The sequence below is a fragment of the Syngnathus acus genome, chromosome 15, assembly GCF_901709675.1.
Source record: "Syngnathus acus chromosome 15, fSynAcu1.2, whole genome shotgun sequence".
Taxonomy (NCBI): domain Eukaryota; kingdom Metazoa; phylum Chordata; class Actinopteri; order Syngnathiformes; family Syngnathidae; genus Syngnathus; species Syngnathus acus.
In genome coordinates, this window is record NC_051100.1 from 5,271,497 (window position 1) to 5,289,958 (window position 18,462).

The window sequence follows — 18,462 nt, forward strand, 5'->3', positions numbered from 1 at the left end:
TAAGCACTTAAGATGTTTGTATGATTTTGCTCTCAAGTAAAGTACACACAGCGTGTCACACACTCATGTGTTCACATGAACTCACACTTATAGACGGAAATGGAAAAATTACACTTATACTTGCTAAAAAAAAAAAGAATTCAGGAAAAAAACAGAAGTTGATCTCAAACAAAACAAAGGAGGGGGAAAATATTGTTTCTCCAATTCCGGTTGTTTAAATCACTGTTTGTAAGTTGATCTTGTGCAAATGTTCTAACCTCGAAAGAGTGAATCTAGGCTTGTTACAGAATGACTCATACATCAAAGCAGTAAATAATAAGTTACTATTTGCTGCTTGTCTTTGTTTCCGCATACTAAATGAATGTTTGTTATGGGCGTGGGCTTTATTGCAGCAGCCCTCTCTTTTATTATCTTGCACTTCCTCCATTTCTGCCGGCGTGAAGAGGAAGTGACGTCACACAAGGAAGTGAAGCTTGCATCGACAGCAGTTGTCAGCATAGAGCAATAACTGCAGCTTCAACTAAGATTATCTCGCAGTCATTTCCCGTGAAAAAGAACAAAAACCTGCATTAATGGAGCCCGAAAATGTTGCACTGAAAAATCACTATTTATAACTCCGAGGTAAGAATCACTGATCTATGGAATCTCTAGAACTCTTAGCACAGCAGTTAGCCTTTTGTAGCTAATGTGATTTAGCTTGTTTGATTAAAACAATGGAAAATCTGGAATCGCTGTTAGCTTCTATCAATTGCTAGCGTTAATACATCAAATGTCTTTAATTGTTTGGTTAACATACTTGTGTTATTCATTAATTACGAGTCATTCGATTCATTTCATGGCCAGCACACCTTGTGTTATGATAATAACAATGTAATCTCCTTAATTGGTTGAATAGTTTTGACAAACTAAAAGCTCTGCAAATACAAGCATTTGAACCAAATGAAACAATGCCATGCCTTTAAACCTGCTGCATCACAGTTTGCTGACAGGGACACACCATGATGCATCTCAGGATGTCGTCATCATGTTGTGGTAAAATACGCTATCATGATGGTGCAATCATGTTAACCTCATATGTATGCAAGGTTATGTATGTTCTTTGACAGTTAAAACGGAATCATGTTTCATATTTATATTTGCAAAATTCCAATATTTATCTCCAACAACAATTTTTTCATTTTTTTCCCCCCATAATCACCCAGCCCTAGTGTGTAGGGAAATTACTCCAACGTGGCAGTGTTGTTCAGGAATTGCCAAATACTCAGAGGGTTGTTATGGTGAAACAAATTTCGCCTCTCATCCCGCACCGAATGAAGCAAACCTGAAACATTTTAATATCTTGCATTACTGAACATATTTTTTTTGTGTATATACATACATATACTCAATTATCAAGTGGAATTTAAGAGTCGTACAGTAATCCCACGTTACCTGCAGTGATACTGTTCAGTAACATTTGTATTTCTCTTTTTCTGTGTTGATCTTGATTTTTTTTTTTTTTCCCCTTTCCCCCTCCAGATGACTCAGCAGTGGCTTGGATTCCTGGGTTTTTGGCCTTATGAAATACGGCTTTGTTTTCTATGACTTTAGGGTTGTAACAATAACATGAATAACACATTGCTAAATATTTTTTTTCACATGACACACTTATTTTTATAATACGACCATTGAAAAGCAGTACAGACAATGTCACTGGGTGAACAGTCTCAAAAGTGGTTTCCAACTCATGTCCAAGCCACAGTTCTTCAAGCTTCTGGTTTACAGCCAAAGGGCAAAAATAGCACCAATGATGCATACACTATCATTCAGCTGGGCAAAGAAAAGTACTCCACGTCAGTGGCAGAGAAGACACTAAACCCTGTCTGGAGAGAAGAAGCTTCCTTTGAGCTGCCTGGGTTACTTTTGGATGGCAACCCAGAAGTCTATGAGCTATGCTTCATTGTTATGCATCGGTCCTTGGTCGGGCTGGACAAGTTCCTGGGTCAGAGGTCCATCAACCTCAACGAAGTCTTTGACAACAAGCAGCGGCATAAGACTGAGTAAGTACTGTCTTAGTAGGAGCAATGTGGCATTTGATGCTGCTGTAAATCTGTACATCACTAATATCTCATTATTATTGCACGTGTGAACGTCCCTCACAACCGATTATGTACAAATGTTTTAACTCTTAAAGTGAAAAGATAAACTGCTGAAACGTGTTTGCGTGTAATACGAATCTTCTGGACTGTCGGCAAAGAATCGAAATAGTTTAATATTTATTACCTTTTTTTTTTTGGCGAGATTCTTCAAATGAATAGCACTAAATGGCTAGTTCAAAACGAGTGGAGCTGGCTGAACATGTTACATTAGACAACCATCTATCATCTGGGTCATGGGTGAGCTGCAACCGATCCCAGCTGCCTTTAGCCAGGAGGCAATTTAGAGTCTTCAATGAACTTAACAGGGTATATTTTTGGAATGTGGAAGGAATAAAAAAAAAAAAGTGCTTTCTTGGCTTCCATTTTTATTTTCACTGACTGATGAAAGACTAATGAAACGCAGGTTTCAGACCCCCCCTAAAAAATCTTGCTTTTCCAAAAACCTGAAGAACAACTGTGTAATAATTGCAAAATAAACTACAAGATTAGGTTGATTTGCCCCTGATGACATACATACGTGCTGTTGCCTAACCCTGCATTAAGGAAACAGGAACAGATCAATTAAATTGGATCTGGTGTTAATTAGCTCTCCAACATGGAAATACATTAGCACTTCCTCCCTGCCTATCAGTTTAGAGAATTGCAATATGTTATAATCAGTGCGAAACTGGGACACATTACACCCCCCCCCCCCCCCTTTGTGCCTGAGTTGATTCACGTCAAGATTGTGGCCCTTTTTAGGCCGAGTGTTGCTAATGGATGTGACCCATGTTGACCTATTCCCACACCGCAGGCAAGTCTGACAATGACACCAGGGCCCCGGATACGATGACCACATTTCACCGTGGTTCATTTGTGATGTTTTTGAACTGACCTATCGGGGAGGAAAGACTGTCTCGATATCTGAGCAGGCAGCCCATAATTATCGCACACCTGTGTTTGTTGATTGTGAGGAGTTTCCCAGCGGTCCAGGGGCCAAGCTGGCGGATTGTGGTTCCAAGCACAGGGAGGTTTATCTCGGCCTTGAGACACACTCGAGCCGCAGTCCCGGCCGGCCGGCCGGCCCCGTAGCAGCGGCATGCTGTGGCTGAAGATCTGACTGAGCGTGGCGTGCAGCCTGGGAAATGGACCCGGTCTACCGGGTCCACGAGCTTCATGGTTTAGAATAGCACTCATCAGCTGCAGTTCTTTGAATCAATTGCTTCCATTACCAGATTCTACCGTCTCACCAAAAAAAAAAAAAAAAATACTGTGAATAATGACAATTATTTATTGGTGATTTCCGATTAAATTTGTCAGTTTTTTGCGTTTTGTCTTGGGGTGCTGTTGTGTTGTTGATTGATGGCAAAAGGTTAGGGATGTGCAGTACATGTTTTATAAATAGCAGCTTCCTGGATTGTCCTTTCTTACAGTCCTTATAACACAGAGGATATGACAGATTAGCCATGCATGAAATGGCCGGTCACCCTGCGATTCAATGCCCCAGTTGCTTGCCTTTGCGGTTGTGAACAAAGGGCAGATTTGTGCAAATGCCACTTTTATTTTCAATGCACAAATCCCATTGCTTCCAGTTGAAAACGCAGGGAGGTTAAATGAATAGGAAGCCTGAAATACTCCTATTCAACAACATCTTATTTCTTATATGATGTTTGAGAATGAATAATGTTGCTCTTGAATGACATATTCTCCAGAAATCAAAGGATTTGAGCCTCTGAATTGATGTCAAGATTTTGGATTAGTATGCTCAAATTAACCTTGTATCTTGAGTTCTGCTTAAATGGATCATAAACATAGATAAATCCTGTCATCATTTTTTTTTTTTTCCTCTTTTTCATAAAATGTCCCCATTGAATATGCTAAGCTTTCTCCCATTTTCATTTTAGCTGGTATACCTTGCAGTCCAAGCCATCAAAGAAGCTCAAGGAGCGAGGACGCATCCAAGTCAGCATCCAGTTCATGCGGAATAATATGACCGCCAGTATGTTTGACCTCTCCATGAAAGAGAAGCCCCGCTCGCCTTTTTCTAAACTTAAGGTGAAAATGAAGGGTCGCAAACACGACAGTGACACGTCTTCAGCCATACTACCTCGCTCTGCGGCATGCGACTTGGACCCTAACTATCATTCGCAACCACGGGCCCAGCCTAAAAGCAAGCCGAAGAAGTCGCTACTCTCTGGGGCCCAGAAACTCTCTGCGGCCCATTCCATGTCCGATCTCATTGGGACCCACTTTCGACCCAAACTGGACTCAATGAATTCCATTGAAGAAACCGGTGAGTAGATTTGACTAGCAAATGTTTTGGTTTGAATTTATAGAGGTCACACTCCACTCGGGGAATTTTATGCCCAATTATTTATCCAGATAAATCAAATATTAGGGATGACCAAATTAGAAGAATAGAATTTCCATTCATTTGATCTACCTTAACAAAGTGGTACCATTTTGTCCATGTCTGCAATCTCTAAAGGCCTCTAAATATGCAATGACCTTACTTCTTGGTTCCAGGTACAGCTGGTCCTCACAGGCGTTCCCAGAGCGAGGTACCAGGCCTCCAAGACAACGAGGCACACAGTGACCCTTTTACTGATATCAGTGACAACCTGCCACAAAAGTATGCCACGCTCCCACGCAACCGCAACCCATTCGAGGCAGAGCAAGGGCAGCTGTGGGACAAGTCCAAAGAGAAAAAGGAGAAGATCAGCCTGCTGGAACGCATGACTGGAAAGAAGGACGGTCGCAAGACCAGCAACGGGGGTCGCTCGGGCAGTACGGGCAGCTCTGGAGACCTGCGATCCCCGAACCCTTTTGGTGGCGACTCGCATGTACCCGCTAACCCTTTCAACAACTACAAAGCAAGGTACATGATCATGTTTGATACAGTGCCATGGGTTTTTTTTTTTTATGAACTGGAGATCTTTCTTTCCCATGACCATGAGACAGGTTGACAGCGTCCAATCTACAGGATGTTTACAGTATTCTCATTAGCCTCAGAAATCGTCTCTCATAGACTCAAGTGTTTTTGTTTCCATCGGTCCATGTTATGTCTTTTCTCGGCTTCCATCCAGAGTTGAGGAACACCGAGACCACATCGTGCTTCATCTGAAGGGAAGGTGTCATTAGAAGCTCTTTAGAGAGCTTTGGCTTGATAACAGAGCCCTATGAGCATAACATAATGAGATTCTTTAGAGTGATAGACCACTCAATTAACCGCTTATCTTTATAGGTCCATCATCTTAAATGCATGCAGGCTTTATCATCAAGTAGCTCATTGGTCACTCGTAATTTAGCGCATTAATATATCGGAGCGGTGCATAATTAAACGCATTTCAAACATCGCAGTTGTCGTTTAATGTTAAAGCACAACAATCGTATTTTACCGACCTGTCCTTTTGTTTGATTTGCTATGCAGTGACAAAAGGTCGACTGGAAATGAAGACCTTACCCTGGGCCAAGGGAGCAGGGAGAGCCACGCCTTGAAAAACGTGAGACACCGAGCGCAACTTAACACGTCAAAAATCACAATTCGACTGCACGTTGTCACTTTGCCGTCAGCCGAAAACGCAAGAACGGACTTGTACCATTTTGACACGTTTGTAATGGAGAACAAGTCTCGAGTCTCATTTGACGCGGCAGCTGGTGACATTGATCCCCGTGGCCTCTAAAAATTCTGATGTGCTATTCGACTAATTAGCGGCTGCACACTCATATCGTGTCTTCCCTGAATATGAAGTAAAGTGAAATATTCACAAGTTCAATTGTGTGAGCGGCACGGCAATACTACATTACAATAGTTCTTATCTTATTTAATGTCTCTATTGTCCGAAACTTTCAAATGTTTGTTCGACGACACATGCAATTTAGGAAGAGAAAGGGATGCCTAAATGAGAACGAGGATGCTGATAATGGCTTTCGTCACCTTTCTCGGCGAGTGTTGAGGTCTGTCATTATCCACACATGTGCCCTCTGCACACGGCGCACTGGCTGCAAGAAACGCCAGCTCCCACTTCCTCCTCTTCAAGGCCTTAATTAACCACATGCACGGGCGGTGGGGGGGGGGGGGGGATAACACACACATTTCAAAGGATGAAGCTTTTAAATTCTCAAAGCTGAGCTCATTAGAAACGGTAATGACACAACTGGAGTATGGCAAACGTACGCCTTATCTTCTCAACTACCGATCGTCTGGGAAACTGTCGTCGTTACTTTGCCGGTTCATGGTCAAATTTAGACCTTTACTAACAGCTGCTGAAGTTCCTTTCATCGGACGAAAACAACAATGTACGCTCGCGACACCCAACCTCTATTCGCTTGTGTTGGTCCGGTTCCCCTTTTTTTGTCTCAAATGGGCCCGAGGGTGGTATCTTTTCATTCGATGCAATTTTAATCTTCAGTCGTGAAAATCTTTGAGACTTTTGATTCTGGCCTGTGTCCCTCTTCTCCTAAGTAGCCTTTGTGCTCATGAAGCGATAAGACACCTGGCAAATAGTCCAATTCGGAGCCATTCGGCATTGTCTTGACTCCGCAGCGGTCTTTGACTGCTGAGGCATGGGAGTGCGGGATGATAACTCCGGTATGTTAAACAGACTCGAGCCTTTGCGGCGCTATCGATTTGGGGGAGGATGACCTGCATTACGGCGATAAAATGCTCCCTCATTAAAAAAAACGATTGCGGCTCCTGTTCTCATACAAGAGTTCCCAAAACAGGACCATGGTGCCGGTCCTCGTATGGCTTAGTTGTGTCGGAAAAGTTCCAGGACTGGCGTCACCGAAAGTATATTTCAAATCAAGACGAGTGTTCCGGGATCTTCTACAGTCATTTTGACGTTGTCTATGTCTTGAAAACAAGTCCCCTTTGGTGACCCCAAAAATAAAATCGGTGATTCCTGAATATTCTATTACTACTTGAAATTGTTCGGACCAAAATTGAACTCTGCGGTCTGAATGTCACGTTTGGATGCAAGAACTTTTTATGATCTGTTTTCCGTTTCCAGGATGCGATGCAGCGGAATGCGGCACCCTATAGAAACTTGTCCTTTGAGGAAGTGGTTCAGGAACTCATCAAGCAGAAAGAAGTGGTGAAGAAGAAAGACGCCCACATCAGGGAGTTGGAGGACTACATAGATAACCTGCTGGTACGTGTCATGGAGGAAACACCAAGCATACTGCGGACACCTTACGAGCCTAAGAAAAGGGCAGGTAAACTCAATAAGAAGTGAAAAGTGCCGACGATTGACGACGATGAAAACCAGTGGGGCAGTAGATAGAATAGAACACAAAAATTGTTTTCATTAAATCCAATTACATATTTCCATCTGTTAAACGTGACCAATACTGTGCATTTTTTCGGTACGTCAACCAAATGACTCATTTGTGTGCATTTAAATGAAAATGCAGTGACTTCACCCACTTCTGTTTTCGGTTTCATTTTTGCACCGGTGAGGCAACGGCTTCCTGTCGCACACTTAGCTTCTATCTATGAGGTTGAAACGAAGCCCGAATTATGTTTACTGGAAGCTGCGGAATTAAAAAGCGATTGTAATGAAACCGTTTGTAACACTTGTGTTTACACTCGAGCACACATCTTAAACCTGCTACCGTTTAGTCAGAGCTGTGTCCTCACATTTGCTATCCTCTCTTGCTTATCAATGAACAAAGTCTCCATTCTTAATCCTCAATTGCGCGTAGTTTTGTTTTAATTGTGAAGACTATCATTTAAGGGTGAAATCTTTGAACTGGAAATGATCTTTTGAAGTGCAATAATCCTAATTTAAGCATTTTGCTGGATGTTATGCTGGAATGAAATTCCATAATGTCATTCTGTCTCACCTTTGAATGATGTTGGGGAATGTTTTTTTTATTTGTTACTCATATCCCTTACAATCAAAAGTACGATTGATGATCGCGAAACTCTGTTACATTTGAATACTAATGTATTTGTTCAGTACTTTGTCAGATTGCTACTGCATCCAAATGAGTTCTTTGGTCTTACACTGGTACAAAACGGTTTGTATTATGGATTTGTACAACTATGTGTAATCCTAATCTGTTGTAATCGTTTTTTTTTGTATGTAGGCTATGTATTGTATCACCAGCCCGTTTCTTTGTGTATCCTCCAAACGCAATCAATATCATAATGTCTTCCCTCCAAAGTCAGTAAGCACCGAATTTGTAGGCATAAACTCATTTGACACTGCATTTTCATCAAAATTCAATTTAAATGACACTGCTGATTCTAATCAGAGCAAAATGATGACCTCAGCAGATATTTTGAGTGCGGAAAAGCTACAAAAAAGGCGTATGCACTCATCTTTAGGTTTACATTGATTGGGGAAGTAGCTGCGGTATTGAAGCATGTGTTGTATCGGCAAAAGCCAAAGTTACACTTGACAATTCGATTCTCCTTCTTCTCATTCCTGCTGTATGTGTTCCAACTTTGCTATATATGATACCAAATTCACAGGTGAGATTGTGTTTGTTGTGGCAAGCAATGTAATTTTCTGCTGCCATTTTAAGTCGTTATTTTACCTGAATGTATTTGGTTTCGTACAGAAAGCCAAACTCTTTTATTAGTGAATGTATTTCAGTTGTGTCATATGTAGAAGATCAACAATGTTGCCTTTCACTTATTTTCTAGTTCCAAATAGGCATGGGATGATTTTCCTTTCTGATGGTATGGAGAAAAATATTGCATTATTAGCATATTAAAATCATACCTCTAAAAAGATTTGAACATGGAACCCAATTTATTTTATTTTAAAACTGTTACAACTCGCCCCTCGCCTCTGTGCTCAGCTGCAAGCAGCCAATCATATTGTGCCCTCAAAAAAAGACAACGTTTTAGTGGAAATTGATATCTTGACTATTTAAAATCACGGTAAACCATCAAACAGGTACAATCGGCCCATGCCTAGTTCCAAAGAAAACAATTTCTTTTTTTTCTTTTTTTTAACAATTGCGGTATAATGGTGGCAAGCTGCATGTACGATTTAACCAATAGCCCATTTTAGCATGTATACTGTACTTAAAATGTAGATAATTTCCATTTAGGAAAATCCCCTCACTGATTGCCTTCTAATGTATGCTCTAGTTTGACCTCTCGTTCCTACTTAACTGCTTTAAGCGTGTACGCGTCGTTAGCAAGTTGAAATGGACCTTACCTCCGCGCTTGTAATATTCCTATTGTATTCAATCTTTGTAACGTCACACCCCTTTATTTAGTTGATTTATAGGTCATTTTTCATTTTATTGTGCTTTAAAATATCCGAAAATGCATTCTCTGTGGATTTCTAATTGTAGAAAATCCACCACCTATTTTTCATTCAACGTAATTTTCACACTGCGATATAAAATCCATTCTCAGGAATTCAAATTATTTTACAGCTCAGGCATGTTTCTTACTAAAGATGATCCTACAAGCCTAATAGATTCCTATCCATGTGATAGACAACATGTAATTTATGTTTATTCCCACCAGGTGCCTGCAAAGTGAAGGCACGCAGCAGCTATCTGCTCTATTCAAATGATGAAATATGAATACTAAAGATGAGATACATTAAACATTGAACACATTTGGACCCTGAAGGGGAGTTAGCTCACATGAAAGAAAGCAATTGTGTCGAAATGAATTCATTTTGACTGTCATTTTTTTTTTTTTTTTGCCTTTTAGCTTGATTGCAACATTTGCTTTATGCTGTAATATAATTTGGTCCTTTGGTAGATGTCAAACGGCTGTACGTAAATCTAAAATGAAGAGCATTTTTAAATCATTTTCTAGCTCCACACTGAAAGGGGGTGACTATCATTACTATACTTCTTCTTAGCAGCCTCTTTGCATAATATTTTCCATCCAACTCAGTGCGGCTTTTTGAATATGCAAAACACAAAAGATGCTCCGAGGTGATGTTTCCTATAAAATCCGCTACTATTTTACACAGCAATTAGAATCAGAATCATGGCCATGTCTGATTAATGTGTACAATTGTTCTTGGTTGATTAAGTTTGGATGAAGCTGATGCACAACTAGTGGTGAGAATTTTTTTTTTCCCCGCACTGTTCGACACAGTTTTAAACACTGTATAAATTTGAGCAACTCCTAAATATGTCCTTTGTTTCCCCCCCTCCCAAAAAAAAAACAAACAAAAAAAAAACATCCCTATGCCTTCTTGTATAACTGGCAGTTTAATTTCAATTTGTCTTATTAAACACAACTGCTTGTACAGCGTGTAAAGTTGACCTTCCTGAAAGGTCGGAGTTGTAGTAAACTGACATATTACATTAATATTTGCCTTCAGTGGCCAGTTTGAGGTTTTTAAACCAGCATGTTTGGAAACAAGGTTGTATTGATTTTTTTTGGGGGGGTGCAAGGGGATTTAAGATTGTTTTGTTTTTTTAAGCTTTGGGCAAAAGTAGGGTCATTGAGAAATGCTGACTGTATGTCAAGTGCCAATCGTCTCCTTCAAAAGAATACTTGTACTTTATAATTAAATAAAAATCATTGAAAGCAACATTATTACTACTGCTGTAATTAAATTCCAAAAGTACTCTGGATGTTTTGAAAGGCACACGCAAGATTGTATTGTCCTTTTCAATAAAGTCGCACTAAATCCTCCTGACCCACTTTCTCTTGTTTTTTTTGTTAGCATGAAGTGTGCATTTTTATTTTACAGTGAATTACAAAATGTTATGGAGAGTCCTTATCCTCCCAAAAATCTATTCTAATAGTTATTTAAAAAAGGATCCATTCTTAATTATGCCGAGTTTTGTTTTCATCTACCTTAAGCAGCTCTTTATTTTGTTAGAAAATTTCATACCTTTGTATTTTGGATATAATCGGCCAAGTATATGTGAAGCCGTGCTCACACAGCTGATTCACTTAACATGAGTCATGATTAAATTTTCAAGTCATCATCTGCCTTGGAAGACATCGAACACAAATACGTTTGTAATTGGGCTTTATTTAGGTATCGCCTGTTGTATTCATCCACTAATTGGCAAGCTCATTGTCGTCTTTAGACAGACATCACCGGCTCCGATTACAAACGTGGCAGCTTGTGCAACGCTGGCACGTGTCACCTGAGTGCCATCCTAAATTAGAACCTATGTGCTTTATATCATATTGCTGTAATTTGAGTAAATATCCCATAAATGTTAAGTAAGGTTCTGTGGATACAGGAGAGCCCGAATGTGCAATTGCGGCACGCACGCCTTTTAAATATGGATGGGCGTCATAGTGGGGGGATCAGTGTCACCATGCACGCGTCTGTGGATGGGATGGGATGGGATGGTCTCAGGCAGTCATGGAGAAACCTGTTTGCGGAGAAATTCAGCAGATGGATGAGGTGTTTCAAGAGAAAAGCAGACTCTTATGGCCAGCCGCCCTGAATTTGTTGGATGGACCGAGGGCCAGATGTCAAGGTTAACTCCCCAACGTGGACTCCACCCTGTTCTCCAAAGCGGGACTCTTTTGTTGCATAGTTAGCCCCATCTAAAAAGCTCAGCTGGTGTTTGGGATAAATCAGGTGTCAAACGTGCTGTCGATCCTAATGTTAGCTATTGTGTTGAAGGTATTGTCTCTTTGATAGCTGCCACGCGTCTGGTATCAAGTGAACAAAGACAGATGACAACTTGTGGAAAGACACAATGTGTCAACACCAAATACTGGCCCCCCCGACTCATTTAGATCACAAAGGGTACCTCCATCGAATGTCGACGGCATAAGAGTCAATACAAAAGCCGTCTAAAATCTTTTAATTGATTGGTTGAGGGAGGGCCATGTAATTAGAATGCTAATGTTCAATACGGTGATGATTACCCCAAAAATATCTAAAATATTGTTGTGCTCATTGTATTGTATGAGTTGTGAATTTAAATTTCCATTTTTATTTTTTAAATCAATTACTTAAGTTATTTTTCAGCACACTTAAAAATAGCAGTGAAGAAAATGATATATTCATTTATTAGGGTACATACAATACTGTAGAAAATTATAAAAATTATCCAGTAGGTCATATATATATATATATTATTAACTTAAAAGGGCACTGATTACTACAGAAAACTAAGTTTGCTGTGAAAGTAGTAGTACCAATTTTTCACTGTGTGGGTGAAGGTGTTTCATTTTCACCAGTATTTCTTTTTTTCCTGCAAACTTTAATTCATGGTCATCAAGCAGGCTAATAGCATCACACAGGTTGCTTACGTGAAGTACAGTTTACTTTGCAGTGGATAGATCCCAGTAAAACTTTACTGCAATAGCTTGCTAAAGCCATACTAAAACTAGAGTAATACAATCAATCAATCAGTCATCTCCTGACTTCACAGCACAGAGGAGCCCTGCTGGAATGCTGCTAAGCTGCAGATGTACCAGCCAAATTACTCCAGAGGGGGAATTACCAGGCCATAAATCCAACCGTCATGAAGTCTGTAGCCTATTTCACGGTAAGGAAAAAAAAAAAAAAAAAAACCTCCATGCAACTTGTTTTCATTACCTCTATAAAGTGCGTTTGCTTGTGAGGTGCTCAAATGGCTCAGGACAGATCTAAACATGTTTGCATATAAACTACATGGCCTTGAATCACATAGACCTCCATCATGTTGTGGCAAGCTTTTTTTTAAAAAAATGATCTATGACATAGGCGTCAAACTCAAAACCAGGGGCCAGATCTGACCTGTCACTTAATTGATTGAGGCTTCGTAAAGCGAACAGATTGTGTCTACGTCCTAAAATTATACTAACAAAAATCTCAATCAATTTACATATTACACTTAGCATCGTAACTTTCTCAAGTTGTAATGAGTATATTTGGGCTCATATTAAGTCACCTGCTGGACCTTTTTGAAATTCAACCAAAACCGCTAGGAGTGCATGGCAAAGATGAAAAAAGTCACCTCATCTTTCTGTCACTCTGTGACCACCAGAGTCACAGAGAACACATTTTCTTGTTTTAATGTTTAATAATAACAAAAAATACCTTTTTTAAATATTATGATGACAGTTACAAATGTTATTTAGAAAAATCTGTGCAGAAAAAAATATTTTTATGAAGGCTAAAATGAATCATTTGGACAGCTATTTAGATTATTTTCTGAAAAAAGATAAATCCAAACAAACTAGGGTTGTGTGTCAGAAACCGGCTCATCTGTATTTTACCCAACTACAATATCCCTTGGCCTATTTTTTTTTTCCAAACAAATTTCATGAAAGTGGCAGGTAAACAGAAAAGGGAGTCGAGTCAACACAACCACTGGCATCAGACAGTTGGCACCAAACGAGCATCATTATTACTAATTAAGATGTATGAATATGTTGTCTGGCCCTTGACTTGTCGTTTGGAATGGGACATTTTTTCCACCAAGCTCGGAAAGTGCCAAGGTAGACACGGTGAGGGCATGGGTGCACGTTATTGTGTACCTACGTGTGCCCTTTAGCTCAGCTGGCATACATGGAAGTGACGCTTTTATGTGCCAGCAACTAAACAAGCCCAGGCTTGAGTGGAGAATTTCACGTGTTTGGGCTGTGATCAAGTAAAGTGTGCCAATGTCTTTGAGTGGCAGCTTTGGGGGTGCTCCTTTCCACAGCTGCATTCTCTGGTGCATCATAGACACTTTATGGTGACACTCACTGCCAAAAATAACATGACAGCTTGGTCTTCGAACAGAAATTATTATTGGGCACTACAGCTGCTAACTTGAATTGAGATATTCTTTATGCTGTTTTTTTCGGGATTTATTATCTACGTCAGGGGTGTCAAACTCGTTTTTTTCTCGTGGGATTGCGCAAACTATACTTTTGTTGCCCTTTTTTCCATGATCCCATTGTTTCAAAGTGGACATGCGACAGACTTCTTATTTTTTACATCTTTTATTTTGAAAATGTCAATAGTTAAGTATTATTTGAGTCGTCTAATAATAATAATCTTGTATATATGTAATTCAAAAAAGACATCTACATTTTATTAATCTACTGACTAGACAAAAAAAAATCAATGAGGAAATATTCCACATCAGTCAATCCTTCTATAAACTACCCAGCTTGGCTTTGAGCCAGCTGGATTTATTTTTCAAACGTATGTTCACCGCAGATAATTGTGTTGCACTTCTCCAGACAGCTCGTCGCGTTTGAGTGACACGCTGCTCTCGGCCGTATGGCCTGTCATCGTCAGGAATTTGCATGCTCTTTTTCCTGCCTCCATTATTATTGACGCCATCCACTGTTTTGAAAGTATCACGTAGCTGCGTGAAGACCCATCACGTCTCGACTTGGCTAGCAAGACATCTTTGTCGAAGGCTAAAACGCTTACAATTTGCAAGTGAGATGAGTTGTCAAGCTTTGGAGACTTACGCAGGTGGCGCAATTTGTCTCCTTGTTTTGATAAAGCTGAAGCACTGAATATTGGCAAAGTGTTGGTAAAGCTCAGCGAGAGCTGCAATTAATTATGTGGCCTAAGTTTTGACACACATAATATTATGCTGTCACTCTCATAGACCTGATGTCTTCATCCCTTGGAGCTAATTTGTGGATGTCTCTTACCCAAGGGTAGGAATCACTGTATGATTCAATTTATTAATAACGTTAATAAAAATCCACTGCAAAAGTCGTTTGTCTCGGGAAACCGTCGTTCGCCAGACTAGCTTAGCCAGATCCGAGGAAGCAGCGGTCGCAGACGAGTCGTTGGACTTGGGAGCGTTTGAGTCCCGTCTCCCCAAGCGGTGAAGCAGAACCAAGTGGAGTGCGCTCGGTGTGCCACAAGAGCACCATTGTTCTTGGTATTAATCAAACCGAAGAACTGCAGGTAGCATTTCTCGAGCTCGGCCTTCATGAATGGAGTGCTTTTTTAGCTGGCAGCCATTGGCCATCGGAGCTCCGAGAGGATGTGTGTCTGTTTAATTAGTGTGATGAGCTCAGCAGAGTTTATGTGCAGTGTCAGACACCAGGTATTAACCCCTCGAGTTTGACCTCGCAAGGGAGGGCGGCCAACCTCAATCTTGACATCCCTTTCTCTGTTCTCACTTTCTTTCGTTTTATTAGCGAAAGACAAATTACTGAGATGGACGTTACAAATTTTTGCTTCTGTAAAAGTGTCAAAAAAGGAATAAAATAGGCGCTCTCTTTTAATATCTTTAACCACAACAGTGTTTTCCTTAACGTCAGCTGGCTCGAACATTGTTGCTCTTAATTGTGTTTTTGCACTGTAGCACACGAGAGGAATTAGTTCTTCCCTTTTTTTTTTTTTTTACTGTTGAGTTGTTTGTGCAAGGCATTTTTTAAACAGTTTTAGTTTTCAGAATATATGACTAATAATCGTGATGTGGTCAATGCAGTGACACACATTTTAAAGTTGGAGGGCACACAGAGGACACTTTCACTGATGAGTTATGGTAATGATTTAGAAAACTCGTTTGGATTAACTCCAAAATTGGTTAATTTCTCAAACCATCTGGCAATTATTTCAATACTTATGTGGCCAAATCCAGCCAGGGATTTTTATAAGAGGGCATCATAAGGATGTTCCATCCAGACTTTTTGTAAAGAAACAATTTTTCAACTAGAATTTTTTTGAGTTTTTGAAACGACACGTTTCCATCTAAATACCGTAGTCTGCCAAACCTTACGATTTAATTTGTACAGCTAAAAGCGTTACAGTACTTTCATAGATTAAATTATATGGCTGAACAATTTTGAGAAATAATCTACTTTAAATTGTCCTTAGGTGTGATTGTGAGTGTGGATGCTTATTCATCTATTTGTGCTCTGTGATTGGCTGGCAACCGATTGAGGGTGGACTCCGCCTCCTTCCCAAAATCAGCTAGGATAGGCTCCAGCGTGCCCGCAACCCTTCTAAGAATAAGCAATTCGGATAATGGATGGAAAAAAGGTCAACAACAGATTTTTTTAAGTCTTTTTTTTCCAGATTTTGGCCTTCGTAGTGTAAAACTGGCATCTTACGACATTGCAATGCTAATTTAAACTCGATTCATTTTTCGACATCGGTGAAACCCCAGAAAATAATTGGAAGAGTGATTCAGGGCCACTTTCGATTTCCTAATACGGTTGCCGCAAAGAAAGTGAGTATCAAAGAAGTGGAGTCACAGCATGTCATCTTTCTACAAAGCAATGTTTGCTACACACCCTGGAAAAAACACTCTATTAATTGGATTGAGATATTTGCAAAATGATCTATTTAATGGGATTACCACTGGTATAATGATCTTATTTATAAGGGAAGCAATCCAAGCTTTGGGGCGGGCTGATAATACATTTCCAGCTCTTTGGCAGTTAATGTTGTGTTACAAGGGGAGATAAAGTTGAAGTCCCATTGTAAGTGAGTAGCTAGGTAAGCACAGTGAAATGGAGCCGCTACGGTGGCAGGTCAGACGGGCTTGAGTGGCCGCAGTCGCATTCCACAGGCCTGTCTGGACTGCAGGTTCAAACCTGCTGAACTCCTTCCAAGTTCAAGAAAGACATAAAGAGGGACAGAGAGAGAGATAGAAGCCCCCACCTAACCACTTCAGCAGCATAATGGCCCTTTCTCAAATCTTTATCCCCTTCGATATCTCCATGAAGCTTTTACAGGCCTCGTTTCCACTTTAATGCCGGGATGTAATGTCTTACCCTCTCTCGCTCCTCTTTGCATCGCTAACTGAAAACACGATACCGTCGGAAGCACTTAAGATGTGCACGGGCCACGTGTTCATCAAAACACCACAAAAATAACTGTAAAAAAAGACTTTTTTTTTTTTTAACTGCATGATTCTCATTTGCAAGGAGTCTTTCTTCATGAGGGTTTTTAGCTTCGACTTGTCGTGTCACTAATGAAATGCACTTCTCTCCTGCGCAGCACGGAGACTTTAAAACATTACCATTTCAATATGAGGTTTGATTTATGTGTTTAAAAAATAGGTTATAATCTTTCACTTTAAAAGGATGTATTCTCAAATGGGATTATGCTAATAGACTGCGATTTGCATAAAACGGGTGGAAATATTAAACCAGATTAAAAAATGTTGAATATTTAAGGGTTTTATCCATGCTGTTAGTCAACAAATATATTCATTCTCCCCGACAATATTAGAGCCTAAATGTGACACAAATAAAGACTGTGTTGCAGTAGAGATTATATTAAAGGGGAAATCAACCCCCAAACGTTTTTTGTAACAAAACGTTCTGTGCAGCCCAACTAGTCAAAACAGTGTTCCGAATAATGTTTTGTTTGTGGAATATGAATTAAACAGGTCAAATCCACCTGTTTTCATCGCATGGGGCGGCCATTTTGCTCCTTGCTGTCGACTGAAAATGACATCACAGTTGCTCAAGTCACAACCAATCACGGCTCAGCTTCAGAAAACTGCTTAGCTGCGATTGGTTGTGTTTGTTACTGTAAAATATTGATGAACACCTGCAAAAAAAAACAGGACTTTACACATAAAGCTTTGTGACTCAGCAGCAACATTCTATACATACTTTTTTATTTTACTTGAATAGCTTAGATATTATGTAGGGTTTCCTCCATTCCAGTCTTTAACAAATTTTAAAGTCCAAAGTATCATAACACATGAATTTTCCCCAAAATAGATGACCGTAAGAGCCAGCGATAAATTTGTGTGCAAACCTGACGTGCCTCCTCCCACTCATTATACTTTTGTAGGCTTTAATCAGTTGCAGATGTCTGTCTTTTCTTCTTTATCTAGCAGTTATAACTCTCTAAATAATTGTTCAAGAGGTTACACTTGATGCTTTTGGGAGGGCCTTGACTCTTTGACCTGTACTCAATTTTTGTATCTAAAGAAACAATATTTGACATATTTTCTCCATTATGTGTTTTGTGGCTTTCCAATTTTGCTGATATTGATTTATGATGTGCCAGCAACTGTGGTCACTGCCCTATTGGAGATTTATGAAATGACCATGAGGCGGCTATTATTCAAACTTAATAAGGCTTTGCATGTGGAACAATAGCCCATAAGTCTGATCAAATGAATCTCTTGTTTCCAGATTAGGACGTTAAGTCTTTAAAGATGATTCCAGGTCATCCACAGTGCTTCTGTTTTTACATTTTTCAACAAATTCATCCCAAAGTTAATTTGGGCTTTGACTCATTTAATTACCTTCTTTTAATGCTTACACTGACTCACTATGATAGTTCTCCGTTACTTCAAAACCCCCCAGGCCTCCTTATTTTTAATGATACAGCCTCCAGACTGAATGACTTGTTCAAGTGCTTTGTTCAAAACGTACTCCTGGCAGTGGGTTTATTGAAGAGAAATACGAACATCCGCACAAAGGCTCAGATTCGTCGCACAAAGCCCAAACCAGTGCAGTCATATA

General features: G+C 39.9%; 1 protein-coding gene across 3 annotated transcripts; it reads left to right on the forward strand.

The window, feature by feature from the left end:
- The first annotated feature begins 437 nt into the window (after positions 1-437).
- On the forward strand, positions 438-10,750 carry LOC119134591 (rab11 family-interacting protein 2). Of its 3 annotated transcripts, none has more exons than XM_037271414.1 (6): positions 438-621; positions 1,519-2,039; positions 4,022-4,410; positions 4,644-4,995; positions 5,548-5,620; positions 7,130-10,750. In XM_037271414.1, exons 2-6 carry the CDS (start codon positions 1,687-1,689, stop codon positions 7,352-7,354), a joined length of 1,392 nt encoding a protein of 463 aa, XP_037127309.1. In that variant the 5' UTR covers positions 438-621; positions 1,519-1,686; the 3' UTR covers positions 7,355-10,750. The 3 variants fall into 3 exon arrangements, with proteins under 3 accessions (XP_037127309.1, XP_037127311.1, XP_037127310.1); XM_037271416.1 differs by having other exon boundaries at positions 5,557-5,620; XM_037271415.1 differs by having other exon boundaries at positions 4,650-4,995.
- The last annotated feature ends 7,712 nt before the right edge of the window (positions 10,751-18,462 follow it).

Excerpts from the sequence above, each read along its gene's own strand:
- LOC119134591 (XM_037271414.1), top strand. The coding sequence starts at position 1,687 with ATGTCACTGGGTGAACAGTCTCAAAAGTGGTTTCCAACTCATGTCCAA. Across the intron at positions 2,040-4,021 it reads AAGCAGCGGCATAAGACTGA|CTGGTATACCTTGCAGTCCA; the intron begins GTAAGTACTGTC and ends TTTTCATTTTAG. Across the intron at positions 5,621-7,129 it reads AGAGCCACGCCTTGAAAAAC|GATGCGATGCAGCGGAATGC; the intron begins GTGAGACACCGA and ends TTCCGTTTCCAG.